Source organism: Bos indicus, chromosome 15 (assembly GCF_029378745.1).
Source record: "Bos indicus isolate NIAB-ARS_2022 breed Sahiwal x Tharparkar chromosome 15, NIAB-ARS_B.indTharparkar_mat_pri_1.0, whole genome shotgun sequence".
NCBI lineage: Eukaryota > Metazoa > Chordata > Mammalia > Artiodactyla > Bovidae > Bos > Bos indicus.
The window spans coordinates 2,309,189-2,323,777 of record NC_091774.1 but is presented as its reverse complement, the minus strand read 5'-3'; the positions used below and the strand labels follow the sequence as shown (position 1 = coordinate 2,323,777).

General features: G+C 37.5%; 1 protein-coding gene across 10 annotated transcripts in view; it reads left to right on the top strand.

Moving 5' to 3' along the window:
- The window catches only part of GRIA4 (glutamate ionotropic receptor AMPA type subunit 4), a 679,480-nt gene that overhangs the window by 573,402 nt on the left and 91,489 nt on the right, over nucleotides 1–14,589 (top strand). For 9 of the 10 annotated variants that reach the window (XR_011570807.1, XM_070803285.1, XM_070803286.1 and 6 more), the window contains exon 7: nucleotides 10,096–10,254. The exons of the other annotated variant lie outside the window; for it this stretch is intronic. Coding sequence is in view for 8 of the 9 variants with exons in the window: in XM_070803285.1 (XP_070659386.1) it covers nucleotides 10,096–10,254 (159 nt within the window). In the remaining variant the exon portion in view is untranslated. The remainder of the gene's footprint in view (nucleotides 1–10,095; nucleotides 10,255–14,589) is intronic. 10 annotated transcript variants of the gene reach the window in all.

The window sequence follows — 14,589 nt, the reverse complement described above, 5'->3', positions numbered from 1 at the left end:
GACAGGGAGGCCTGGCGTGCTGTCGTTCATGGGGTCTCAAAGAGTCGGACACGACTAAGCAACTGTACTGAACTGAACTGAACTACTCCTTGGAATGAAAGTTATGTCCAACTTAGACAGCATATTGTAAAGCAGAGACATTACTTTGTCAACAAAAGTCTGTCTAGTCAAGGTTATGGTTTTTCCAGTAGTCTTGTATGGATGTGAGGTTGGACTATAAAGAAAGCTGAGCACCAAAGAATTGATGCTTTTGAACTGTGGTGTTGGAAAAGACTCTTGGAAGTCCCTTGGACTTCAAGCAGATCCAACCAGTCAATCCTAAAGATCAGTCCTGGGTATTCACTGGAAGGACAGATGTTGAAGCTGAAACTCCAATACTTTGGCCACCTGATGCAAAGAGCTGACTCATTTGAGAAGACCCTGATGCTGGGGAAGATTGAGGGCAGGAGAAGGGGGTGACAGGATGAGATAGTTGGATGGCATTACCAATTCAATGGACATGGGTTTGGGTAGACTCCAGCAGTTGGTGATGGATAGGGAGGCCTGGAGTGCTGCAGTTCATGGGGTCACAAAGAGTCAGACACGACTGAGCAACTGAACTGAACTGAACTGAAGTAAACATGGATACTGAAGATTAGATTCTTAAAGGTACAAAATTGATAACAAATACCAAAAAAACAAAGATTAAAAATCTAGAGTAGAAGTTAGACTCTCAAACATACAATATTAAAAATTCAAAGCAAAATCAATTAGAAAAATTATTTAAAAATATACATATGAAGTTTGATTTAAAAATAGGGTCTTTTTTGGCAAGGTAATAGTAGGCTATAAAACAAAATTAAAGGAATAATAAAGAACTTAAAATTTTAAAAATTAAAAAGTGATAATAGTAAAATATATCTAGGAATTTCTCTGGAGCTTTCAAGGGCAGTGTAGGGTCATTTCAGTTTCAGATAGTTCCTTGTTCCAGCTTGTACTTCTTCTCAAGGTCTATAGTCCCCCTCCAATGCTAACTGCAGGGTTTTAATCTGTTGTACCTGTCACTTCCAGAGTGGTTTGCCCTTCTTTGTTTATTTTGGCTTCCTCTATTTGAAAGTCTCTTCCATGTCTAATTTCTGCCCTGACACAAGGGGGCAAAAGTGGTCATTTATTTACGCTCACTTGTTCAGTTGTGTTTTGAGGCTGGAGGAACCCTGCAAACAAATATCACTGGCGTGTGTTGGGAGTGCTCACAATGTATGGACCATACTGGGTTTGCCCAATCTCACGGCATGTGTTTTCTGGTTCTACACTGCTTAGGCTGCAGGGTGCTCTGCAGGGCACTCTCCAAAGCAGGCCCTGGGGTTTCATGCACTTCTCGGATCTAAGCCACTTGGGTTCAGGTTCTCAGGTACTCCACAAGGGCACAAACTCTGTTGGGCATGCGTTTTGTGCCCTTCCCAGGTCTGAGCAGCTCAGGCGATCAGGTGCTTGAGGAGCACACTGTCCCAGTTGGGCCATGCATCTTAATCACCTCTCTGGTCTCGGGTGTGCCATGTGTCTCCTCTGGGAAGCTGATCTCAGTCCATGACACTCCTGGCAGATGTCAACCATCCAGGATCCCGGGAAGACGTGGTTAGCAGCTGGGGGCCTGCTCAAAGTTTGGTGGAGGATGCTGGTCTCTGAGGCCGAGATTGGAGTAGCTCCTTGCCTTCTGGCTCTGGCTGTCGCCTGCCTGCCTCTCTGCCTCTGGCGGGGAGGGGATTGTATGCAACTGGCTAGCTCTCCTTTGGTGATCACTCAATCCTTTGCTCTGCGAGTGGGCCAGGCTGCGCATTAAGTTAGAGCATTTCACAGGAAAGTTCTCCCTCTCTCTCTCTCTCTCTCTCTCTCTCTCTCTCTCTGGTTATCCCATGGTTTAGGCTCCTGTCTCACGTTAGCTCCCTCAGATTCTCCTCAGGGCATTCAGGCCTTGTCCTTACTCTAAGCATGCAGCCTTTGCTCCCTGTCCAGCCTCCAGTGGCTGATGCAAGCATCTGGGCTACTTCTCTGCTGGGAGTTGTGGTTAGGCACCTATTTTGTGGGTTTTTTTTTTTTTTTTCTTTTTCCACCCAGTTATGTTGCTCTTTGAGATTCCAAAACTCCCCAAAGATCTGCCAGTGCGAGGGTTTCCTGCTGTTTGGAAACTGCTCCTTCATGACTCCCTCCCCAGGATGGGTCTCCATCCCTAACTCTTTTGTCACTCTTTTTGTCTTTTCTATTTGGTCCTACCTCCTTTTGAAGAGAATGGGCTGCCTTTCTGGGCAGACGTTGTTTTGTGGAAGTTGCTCAGCATCCAAATAACCTTTTGATGAATTTGTGGGGTACAGTGGTCTCCCTGTCCTATTCCTCCACCATATTGGGACCACCCTTCCAAGTCAATTTTTAACCTAACATTTAAAATGTGTTAAAAGGGAATTTCTCCCATTCTATTTGACACTCTTTCTTTTAAGTGTACATGAGCTGTCTCAGTATGATTTAGTCAACCTGTGAACCTGAAATACAAGATGGCAGAAATTCTTTCTTAATTAGAAAAATATAAAATAAGTATTTATTAAACACATATGATATGATGAACCTGTAGATTTACATCAGTAATCATTAGGATATCTGAAGTTCTCTAATTTATTAATTTCACTTTCCCTCTTCTTCCCAGAGTATGTATCAACTCTAAATGAAAATTAAAAGGACAGCCAAGTTGGAAATTAATATTTTCTTAGGATGCCATTAACTATTGTGAAATGCAGATGTTGTTGAGTAGCCCATTTCAATAAGCAGAAACTCTCTCACTGGTCTCCCCTTTGCCCTCTGGGGCATTATTTACTTAGTTATTTAACCACTGACCACCTCTCCCTTCACTGCTCTAGGACTGTAGAGATGCTTTTATTACAATGTTTTCCACACTTTCAGTTCCACAGTCAGTTCAGTTTGGTTAAGTAGCTCAGTCATGTCCTACTCTTTCTGAACCCATGGACTGCAGCACGCCAGGCTTCCCTGTCCATCACCAATACCCGAAGCTTGCTCAAATTCATGTCCATAGAGTTGGTTATGCCATCAAACCATCTTATCCTCTGTCGTCTCCTTGTCCTCCCGCCTTCAATCTTTCCCAGCATCAGGGTCTTTTCAAATAAGTCAGTTTTTCACATCAGGTGGCCAAAGTATTGGCGATTCAGTATCAGTCCTTCCAAAGAATATTCAGGATTGATTTCCTTTAGGATTGACTGGTTGGATTTCCTTGCAGTCAAAGGAATTCTCAAGAGTCTTCTTCAACACCACAATTCAAAAGCATCAGTTCTTCAGAGTTCAGCTTTATTTATACTCCAACTCTCACATCCATACACAACTACTGAAAAACTGTAGCTTTGACTACATGGACCTCTGTTGGCAAAGTAATGTCTCTACTTTTTAACATGCTGTCTAGGTTGGTCATAGCTTTTCTTCCAAGGAGCGAGAATCTTTTCATTTCATCACTGGCTGCAGTCACCATCTGCAGTGATTTTGGAGTCCCCCAAAATAAATTCTCTCAGTTTCCATTGTTTCCCCATCTATTTGCCATGAAGTGATGGATCGGATACCATGATCTTTGTCTTTTGAATATTGAGTTTAAAGCCAGATTTTCACTCTCCTCTTTCACATTCATCAAGAGGCTCTTTAGTTCTTCTTCACTTTCTGCCATAAGGGTGGTGTCATTTGCATATCTGAGGTTATAGATATTTCTCCCAGCAATCTTGATTCCAGCTTGTCCTTCATCCAGTCCAGCATTTCTCATTATGTACTCTGTATATAAGTTAAATAAGCAGGGTGACAATATACAGCCTTGATGTACTCCTTTCCCAATTTTGAACCCGCCTGTTGTTCCATGTCCAGTTCTAACTGTTGCTTCTAGACCTGCATACAGATTTCTCAAGAAGCAGGTAAGGTAGTCTGGTATTCCAATCTATTGAAGAATTTTCCACAGTTTGTGCTGGAAACTGTTTGTTCCACAGTTCCACAATATTATGTCCTTAAAAAATAAAACTTACTTAGTCATCAAAGTAACCTTCCATGAAAACTGCTTTCCAGTCTATAGCCTATCGATCTTCTATATGAAATTAGTTTAAAATATGAAAGAAAAAATATTGCCTATACTCAAATAGACACAGCTAAAGTTAACTGAGTCACCTACTATTCTTTAGATTATATCTAAAAGAAGCTTATAATCAGATGTGGTAATCTTTTTTCCTTTACCTTCAGCATAACAACAGAATGGAATCAGAGAAATGTAAACTATTATTTATCAGTCAAGCTTTACATCACATGATTTTTCTGAAGGCTGCAGCTTCGCCTGTATGTATTGTACCTGTGGGAAAACTCTATCAAAAAAAAAAAAAAACTTGGCAGGTACTCTATTTCACCAACCCCTAAAATAAAATAATAATGTTATCAGTTAGCAACTAATGCAATAGTTGAATCACTGTAGCTTTTGGAAAATTGAAATTATTTGCCTATCTCTGGGTCTGCCCTATCTTCTTCTTTATGAACAAATGTTCAACTGACATTTAACTAGCTAGAGATTGATAGTGTTTTTCCAGTTTCAAAATCATATATTTGATTTCTGGTGTCTATTTTTCTTCCCAGTAAAATGAGAATATTACTGATGAACTGTCAAATCAGCTAGCATATAATTGACATGAAATAATATTTATTGACTTAATTAATTAACAATAGCCATTATTTACTAAACTCAAACCAAATGTGCTAGCTGTATTAGCATTATCATTCTTATTTTGCATGTGGGAAACCTAAGGCTAGAAAGTTACAGAAATGGGAGTCAGAGCCTGGATTGCTTTCTACAGTATCTCCCTGCCTCTCCTAGGAATATTATGATAAATATCAAAATTGAAAACACATGAAAAGTGAAAGTGAAAGTTACTCAGTCGTGCCCAACTCTTTACAGTCCATGGAATTCTCCAGGCCAGAATACTGGAGTGGGTAGCCATTCCCTTCTCCAGGGGATCTTCACAACCCAGGGATCGAACCCAGGTCTCCCACATTGCAGGCGGATACTTTACCAGCTGAGCCACAAGGGAAGCCCTATATCTTCAAGGGAAAACACATATTTGTGTAAAAATATGTGTATACCTGTGGCGGATTCATGTTGATATATGGCAAAACCAATACAATATTGTAAAGTTAAAAAAATAAAATAAAGGAAAAAAATTTTTTAAGAACTTAAAAAAATAAAAAAAAATACACAACAGCATAATTTTTAAAAGGCAAAGTTGAGAATCTTTTGGTTCTAATATGTATTTGCTGGGAGATCTTGAATAGTTTTGCTTTAACCCACTGACATGTGGCTTCCTTATTTGTAAGATAGGATATATCTCATAAGTTTGTTGTGAGAATTAGATTGATAATCAGTGGAATGTGCTTACCACAATGCCTGATACATAATCAGCCCAGCATTAATATTAACTATGAATACACACTCTGGGTCTTTCATTGTCCCTTAGTTGCCAGTAACCAGACAGTAACATGTATATATTGGCTAGTAAGAAATTCCTCTTTGTTATTAAAATAAAAAAACAGAGAAGTTTCCAAAATCATGGCTGAGACACATGCAACAGGATAAGTAACACTAGGTCTTCCTCTTCTCCTTGATTTCTACTATAACTGTAGGGTCACTGCTGCATAATTTATGTTGACCAAAAAAAGGAAAAAGATAAACTTTTTCTCAAGACTACTGAATCAAATTCACATTTAAAAAAAGATTTCCTAAATACCTAAAGGGGACAAACAGGAAAGCAAGTGCAGATGCTTCAAACTCTGTGGGTGTGTGGTTTACTTTTGCCTGAGTTAATATCTTTGGTTATAATAATTCACTTTTGTAGTATACTTTTTGTATTTTTCCTATAATTGTTTGTTTACAAAATTGGGTGTGTGTTGTGATAAGTTACCTCAAATTTCTAATGGAAAAATAGAGCCAGGTATGGAATACATATATAAAAGATAGAGAGAGAGAGAAATGAGTGATAAACAGATAGATGAGAGAAAGATATAGCTAGAAAATAAATAATTTTTTCCAGAATTTGTTTAACTTAGTTAACTTCCTCTGAACCAAATGAGGTGACACCTTCCTGTCCACCTTCCTCGCTCCACCTGCTGGGACTTGTATTTTTCCTTACCACACATAAATGGCTTATTGCTCTCTTATCCACTGCCATTTCCCAGAACTATGAGGACTGCAGTGACTGATATAATCAAAGCTTTCACCCTCTTTGTCTTAAAGTACTATCTCTATCTTCTTTTAAACCACTTTGTAACTAAGCTGAACATCCGTGAAGTGTTACACATCACAGACTCAGAGAACCATAAAATCTTAATATAAGACACATTTTCACATAAGACACGTATCTGCTTAGGTGTCTTATATTTGATGCATTTCTTTCATCTCCTGAATCCTCCTCCATGCTTCATAAAAGGCACTCAGAGGCATTTCAGAAATACTGATACTTGTTAAATTCAGTTGAACTAAACTAGAAACATTTATATCTTTTTCTCATGTGTTATATTTTTTAATTGAAATATACTTGATTTGTAATGCGTTAGTTTCAGATGTAGAGAAAAGTTATTCAGTTATACACATACTCATGTGTGTGTATATATGTATTTATATATATATTCTTTTTCAGATTATTTTCCATTATAGATTATTAAAAAATATTGAATGTAGTTCCCTATTATATATGTTCAGTTCAGTTCAGTTGCTCAGTCGTGTCCCACTCTTTGCAATTCCATGAATCTCAGCACACCAGGCCTCCCTGTCCATCACCAACTCCCGGAGTTCACTCAGACTCACTTCCATCAAGTCAATGATGCCATCCAGCCATCTCATCCTCTGTCATCCCCTTCTCCTCCTGCCCCCAATCCTTCTCAGCATCAGAGTCTTTTCCAATGAGTCAACTCTTCGCATGAGGTGGCCAAAGTACTGGAGTTTCAGCTTTAGCATCATTCCCTCCAAAGAAATCCCAGGGCTGATCTTCTTCAGAATGGGCTGGTTGTATCTCCTTGCAGTCCAAGGGACTCTCAAGAGTCTTCTCCAACACCACAGTTCGAAAGCATCAATTCTTTGGCGCTGCCGGGAGAAATATCAATAACCTCAGATATGCAGATGACACCACCCTTATGGCAGAAAGTGAAGAGGAACTCAAAAGCCTCTTGATGAAAGTGAAAGTGGAGAGTGAAAAAGTTGGCTTAAAGCTCAACATTCAGAAAATGAAGATCATGGCATCCAGTCCCATCACTTCATGGGAAATAGATGGGGAAACAGTGGAAACAGTGGCAGACTTTATTTTGGGGGGCTCCAAAATCACTGCAGATGGTGACTGCAGCCATGAAATTAAAAGACGCTTACTCCTTGGAAGGAAAGTTATGTCCAACCTCGATAGCATATTGAAAAGCAGAGACATTACTTTGCCAACAAAGGTCCGTCTAGTCAAGGCTATGGTTTCTCCAGTGGTTATGTATGGATGTGAGAGTTGGACTGTGAAGAAGGCTGAGCGCTGAAGAATTGATGCTTTTGAACTGTGTTGTTGGAGAAGACTCTTGAGAGTCCGTTGGACTGCAAGAAGATCCAACCAATCCATTCTGAAGAAGATCAGCCCTGGGATTCCTTTGCATATTGTTTATCTATTTTGTATGTAGTAGTATATATTTGTTAATCCCAAATTCTTAATTTATCCTTCCCACCTCTCCCCCTTTAATAAACAGAAATTTGCTTCCTGTGTCTGTTAAGTCTGTTTTGTAAATGAATTAATTTGTATTATTTTATTCTAATTCCACATACAAGTGATATCATATGATATTTGTCCTTCTCTGTCTGACAATTCATTTAATATGATAATCTCTAGGCCCATCCATGTTGCTGCATGCATTCATTATATTAGGGTTGAGCAATATTTCATAATGTGTATATGCCATATCTTCTTTATTCACTCATTTGTTGATGAACATTTAGGTTGTTTCCATGTCTTGGCTATTGTAAATAGTGCTACCACGAACACTGGTGTGCAGATGTCTTTTCAAATTAGAATTTTCTCCAGATACATGCCCAAGAGTAGAACTGCTGAATCATATGGCAACTCTATTTTTAGTTTTTTAAGGAACTGCCATACTGTTCTCGGTAGTGGTTATACCAATTTACATTCCCATCAAACAGTGTCAGAGGGCTCCCTTTCCTCCACATCCTTACCAGCATTTATTATTTGTAGAGTTTTTGAAGATGTCTATTTTGACTTGTGTGAGGTGATCCCTCATTGTGATTTTGATTTGCATTTCTCTAATGATAAGCAATGTTGAGCATTTTTCATGTGCTTTTTGACCATCTGAATGTCTTCTTTGGAAAAATGTCAATATAATTCTTCTGCCCATTTTTTTTTTTTGATTGGGTTGTTTGTCTTTATGATATTAAGCTGTATGAGCACTTGTATTAAGTCCTTCTCAGTCACATCATTTGCAAATATTTTCTTCCACCCTGTAGGTTGCCTTTTTATTTTGTTCATGATTTCCTTTGCTGCTCAAAAGTTTTTAAATTTGATTAGTTCCAATTTGTTTATTTTTGCTTTTATTTTTTTGGCTTTGGGAAGCTGACCAAGGGAATAGTGCTCAATTTATGTCAGAGATGGTTTTGCCTATGTTTTCTTCTGGGAGTTATATGGCATCAGGTCTTGTATTTAAATCTTTAAGCCATTCTGAGTTTATATTTATGTATGGTGTGAGGACATGTTCTTATATCATTGATTTATATGCAGCTGTCCAGCTTTCCCAAACCACTTGCTGAAGAGATTGACTTCCTTTTCTCCATTATGTAGTCTTGCCTCCCTCATTGAAGATTAACTGACTGTAGGTTGTGTTGGATTTTTTCTGGGTTCTCTATTCTGTTCCATTAACCCATATGTCTGTTTTTGTGCCAAGATCATGCTGTTTTGATTACTGTAGCTTTATATTACTATCTGAAGTATGATTCAGTTAGGCCTCCACCATTGTTCTTTTTCTTCAAGATTGCTTTTTAATTCTGGGTCTTTTATGGCTCCATATAAATTTTAGGATTATTCATTCTAGTTCTGTGAAAAATGTCATAGTTATTTGATAAGGATCTCATTAAATCTGTATATTACTTTAGGTAGTTGGCCATTTTAATAGTATTAACTCTTCCAATCTAAAGGCATGGGTTATTTTTCTATTTCTTTGAATCATCTTCAGTTTCCTTTATCATTGTTTTATAGATCTTAGCATTTAAGTCTTTCACCTCTGTGGTGAAGTTTATGCCTAGGTATTTTAAGTTTTTTTGATGTATCTAATAATTGTTTTACATTCACTTTCTGATATGTATTATTAGTGTTAAAAATTCAGCAGATTTCTGTATGTTAATCTTGTATCCTATTACCATGCTAAATTTTTTATCAGTTCTAGTAGTTTTTCTGTGGAATCTTTAGAGTTTTCTATATATAATATCATGTCATCTGCAGATAATAACAACTTTACCTTTTCCCTATCAATTTGAATAAAATTTTGTTTCTTTTTCTTGTCTAATTGCTGTGGCTAGGACTTTCAAAAGTATGTTGAATAGAAGAGGTGACAGTGGGCATCTTTGTTTTATTCCAAATTTTAGCGAGAAGGCTTTCAGCTTTTCACCATTGAATATTATGTTGACTGTGGGTTTGTCACAAATAGCTTTTATTATATTGATATATGTTTCCATTATATCCACTTTGATGGGAATATTTATCATGAGTAGATGGTGAATTTTGTCAAATGTTTTTTTTTTTTTTTTTCTATATCTGTGGAGATGATCACGTGATTTTTGTCTTTTTTGGTGTTGATGTGGTGTCATGCATTAGATTTTGAATGACAGAGTTTAACAGCTAAATTGACATAATTGTTATTATGTCAATATTTACATAATCTTCCAGTTGTTTAAAGCCACCACTTTTAAATAATATTGGTTATCAATTCATGTTAACATTGAGGAGCCAAAATGTTAGCTATTAACTCCAATAATTAACTAAGCTTAATAAACTGTCATACTGATTTTTATAGGGATTCAAGGATATTTCTCTTGAGAGATTTATACACGGTGGAGCCAATGTTACAGGATTCCAGTTGGTAGATTTTAACACACCTATGGTGACCAAATTAATGGATCGCTGGAAGAAATTAGATCAGAGAGAATATCCAGGATCTGAGACACCTCCAAAGGTATTTGTTTGTTTTTATCTTATGTATTTTTAGTACTTTATAAAATTTAAGGTAGAAAGTTCATTATGCAGTTCTTCTAGTAATATTTTGTCAGGCACAGTGTGGCATGGGGCAGAAATATTTTGTCACTATTTGTCACACAAATCAATATTTTCTAAATTTTTATATTTTATGGAGGAGATGTTAGCCATTTGCTCAACTAGTTTATTATTATTATTAATTTGCATATGAATGTCCCTGAATAAATTATATATTTTTAAAATTATTTCAAATGTGAATAACTACTAGTAACTATTCCACTCAGAAAACAACTATATTTGCAAAATGATTTACAATAAGTAAGGAAAGTGGTAAAAAAAAAAATGTAAAATATATAGCTTCTGCAAAATTCCTCTTTCAAATTAACAGTAAAATGTCAGATTGTTTAATTTTATCTGACAGACATTGCAGAAGTATGTTATTGATATTTGCAAATTTATGATAAATTTCTGATCATAAGCACATTTTTTTCTCTCTTGAAAAGCTAAATTCCTTCGATATCATGTAGATAATGGCATAATGTTTCTTAAACTCTAACTTAGTGGTTTTGAGCTTCTCCATAATAATATATTGAGTCGGTAATGCCATCTGACTCAATGGGCATGAGTTTGAGTAAACTCCAGGAGTTGGTGATGGACAGGGAGGCCTGGTGTGCTGCAGTCCATGGGATTGTAAAGAGTCGGACATGACTGAGCGACTGAACTGAATGAACTGATAATAAGACATCATCATTTAAACAACTTTTACTAATCTCTCATTGACAGTGTATTCAGGTAAAAAGTTTCAAACATAATTTGGAAATTCAAGCCTAGAAAACTATAATCTATGGAAGAGAATCTCAGTTCTTCCAGCTTTGTCAATTTCCTCTGTGTAGTATAGCAGTTTAGCTAGTCATACCATTTTCATTACTTTCAAAAGAAAGCATTTAATGAGTATCCACTATGTGTCAAGCACTATAGTCCACCCTCTGATTTTACAAATTTCTAAATGCAAGATATTAAATGGTATGTTAATTGATTGTCCTTGAGTCAAGGACCAGATTTGTGAAATGTTTGCCCAGGAATAAGTTGTGAACTCCTTGAGCCTTAGACAAGTACATTGTCCACTATATTGCAGCACTTTGCAAGCTTCAGTTCAGTTCAGTTACTCAGTCGTGTCCGACTCTTTGCGACCCCATGAATCGCAGCATGCCAGGCCTCCCTGTCCATCACCAACTTCCGGGGTTCACTCAGACTCATGTCCATTGAGTCAGTGATGCCATCCAGCCATCTCATCCTCTGTCGTCCCCTTCTCCTCCTGCTTCCAATCCCTCCCAGCATCAGAGTCTTTTCCAATGAGTCAACTCTTCGCATGAGGTGGCCAAAGTACTGGAGTTTCAGCTTTAGCATCATTCCTTCCAAAGAAATCCCAGGACTGGTCTTCTTCAGAATGGACTGGTTGTATCTCCTTGCAGTCCAAGGGACTCTCAAGAGTCTTCTCCAACACCACAGTTCAAAAGCATCAATTCTTCGGCACTCAGCTTTCTTCACAGTCCAACTCTCACATCCATACATGACCACAGGAAAAACCATAGCATTGACTAGACGGACCTTTGTTGGCAAGTAATGTCTCTGTTTTTGAATATGCTATCTAGGTTGGACATAACTTTCCTTCCAAGGAGTAAGCATCTTTTAATTTCATGGCTGCAGTCATCATCTGCAGTGATTTTGGAGCCCCCCAAAAATAAAGTCTGACACTGTTTCCACTGCTTCCCCATCTATTTCCCATGAAGTGATGGGACCGGATGCCATGATCTTCATTTTCTGAATGTTGAGCTTTAAGCCAACTTTTTCACTCTCCACTTTCACTTTCATCAAGAGGCTTTTGAGTTCCTCTTCACTTTCTGCCATAAGGGTGGTGTCATCTGCATATCTGAGGTTATTGATATTTCTCCTGGCAGTCTTGATTCCAGCTTGTGCTTCTTCCAGTCCAGCATTTCTCATGATGTACTCTGCATAGAAGTTAAATAAGCAGGGTGACAATATACAGCCTTGACGTACTCCTTTTCCTATTTGGAACCAGTCTATGGTAGCATATTAAAAAGCAAAAATACCTTCAAGATAAAAAGAAACTTAAGAAGTCGTTCAGTCTGCTTTTTCTTCAAGCTGGCTTAGAGGAAAATTATCCCAAAGGCTCAATTATTTCAAATATTAACACACAAGGAAAAACAAGCATCAAGCTTCCTTCCAAACTCATCTGAATAATTTCCTTTACAGCATGTTCTTCTCATTCTTCATCAGTGTATGTAGAGACAGTCTTGCCCTTCTCTTTCTTCTCTTTCTTCCTCACATATTTTTCAGCTATTTTTTTAATCTCAGCATTTCTTCTGTAAACCATTTCTTCAAGTCCTTGTTATCCTTAGAGTTTTAGTATCTATAATGGGCTTCAAACTTCTTGGCAGTGTGTCGTAGTTCCTTGTAACTGTTTTTTTGTTTTTTTGTTTTTTCCAGTGATAATATGTAATAATATTTGTCCACTGTGGTCCTTCTGTCCAGATATACTGGTGTGGTTATTCCTTCCCTCTCTTGCCTTTAGCCTATCACAAGGTGTACTATTTGATAATCTCCAACCAGACTTATCTATGTCATAGCTTTGGGCACTTTGTTTTATCTTTCACAGCTGTCTTAGTATGCTAGGTATCCAGTGACCATTTAATAAATACATGTAGTCAGTTCTTATTATTTATGGTAGTTACATTCTATAGAGCTGCCATGAACACTGAATGAGCAAATATTGAGCCTTTACTTCTAGGGAAAATTACAAAGTTAGGTACAACAGTTTTGTCAACCAATCAACACTTATACTTTGTTATATGTGTGTTTCTGTTTGAACATATGTTATTTAAGATATTGTCGATCAATTAATATTAATTGAATTCACAGTCAGTAGCACCATAACTCAAGCCTGAACAAACCTTATTGAACATATATTTTTTCTATAAAGCACATCACAGCCTTCTTTCACTCAGGAACACTAGACAGGACTTTAACACACTACACCTTTGGGACATCTGTGTAGGCTTCCCATGTGGCACTAGTGGTAAAGATCCTTCCTGCCCATGCAGGAGACATTAGACACATGAGTTTGATCCCTGGGTCAGAAAGATTCCCAGTAGGAGGAAATGGCCACCCACTCCAGCATTCTCGCCTAGAGAATCCCATGGTCAGAGGAGCCTAGTGGGCTACAGTTTATGGGGTTGCAAAGAGTAGCACAGGACTGAAGTGACTTCACACACATGTAGTTGTCACTGTTCCTAGCCAGTGTCTAGCACACTTTTCAAAGAACTCTCAGATTTCATATGAAATTTTATCCTCACAACTACACAGAAAATAGTAATTATTTTATTTTATTTTGTTCTGTTTTGTGCTTTGTAACCAGAAAACATACTACACATTTCCTTAAAAGTATGAATAGAATTAGAATTCATGTAGTTCTTTCTTCTCAAAACCTAGACCCCTGTTACTGCACTATGATTCCACCAAAGTATACCTTTTTATATACAATCTTTGATAAACAGAATTCATCCCATCATTCTAATCACTGCCTAAAGCAATAAATAGCTCTAGGTCAACACTTAGTTTCAGTTAGTGTTAGTTGCTCAGTCATGTCCAACTCTTTGCCATCCCATGGACTGTAGCCCACCAGACTCCTCAGCCCATGGAATTCTCCAGGCAAGAATACTGGAGCAGATTGCCATTTCCTTCTCCAGGAGATCTTCCCAACCCAGGGATCGAACCCAGATCTCCCTCATTTTAGGCAGATTCTTTACCATCTGAGCTACCAGAGAAGTGCTGCCTTACCTCCAAAATGAAGAGTATGTTTAATAAGAATTTCTAAATGCCATCTAGAAATTTATGGGCACATGTGCCCATAAATATGATTTCTTGGACTTTAGCACAATAGGACACATATAAAATAATGAAATCCTTTTAAAAAGTAAACCAATTTTAACTACTGCTTCTTTCAATTTATCAGCTCTATGAGCTGTCAAAAGGCTTTGCCACTGGCTAAATATCCACTTTGCTCTGCTCCAGTCTGTACGATATCTGTTCTCTTTTGTAGTTCACTTGTTTCATAAAAATGAATGGACTTTTTAAACACAGCAAGTGCTTTTGCTTTTTTGGTGTCATATCTTCTCAGCTTTTTTCTCCCATTTAGAAAAGCAACAATAGCTTTCTTTTTTTCTCTCTTGATCCTAAAATGCTAGCATTGCTTTTTTTTTTTTTTCTTTATTCATCAATGCTTGTTTTTATTTTC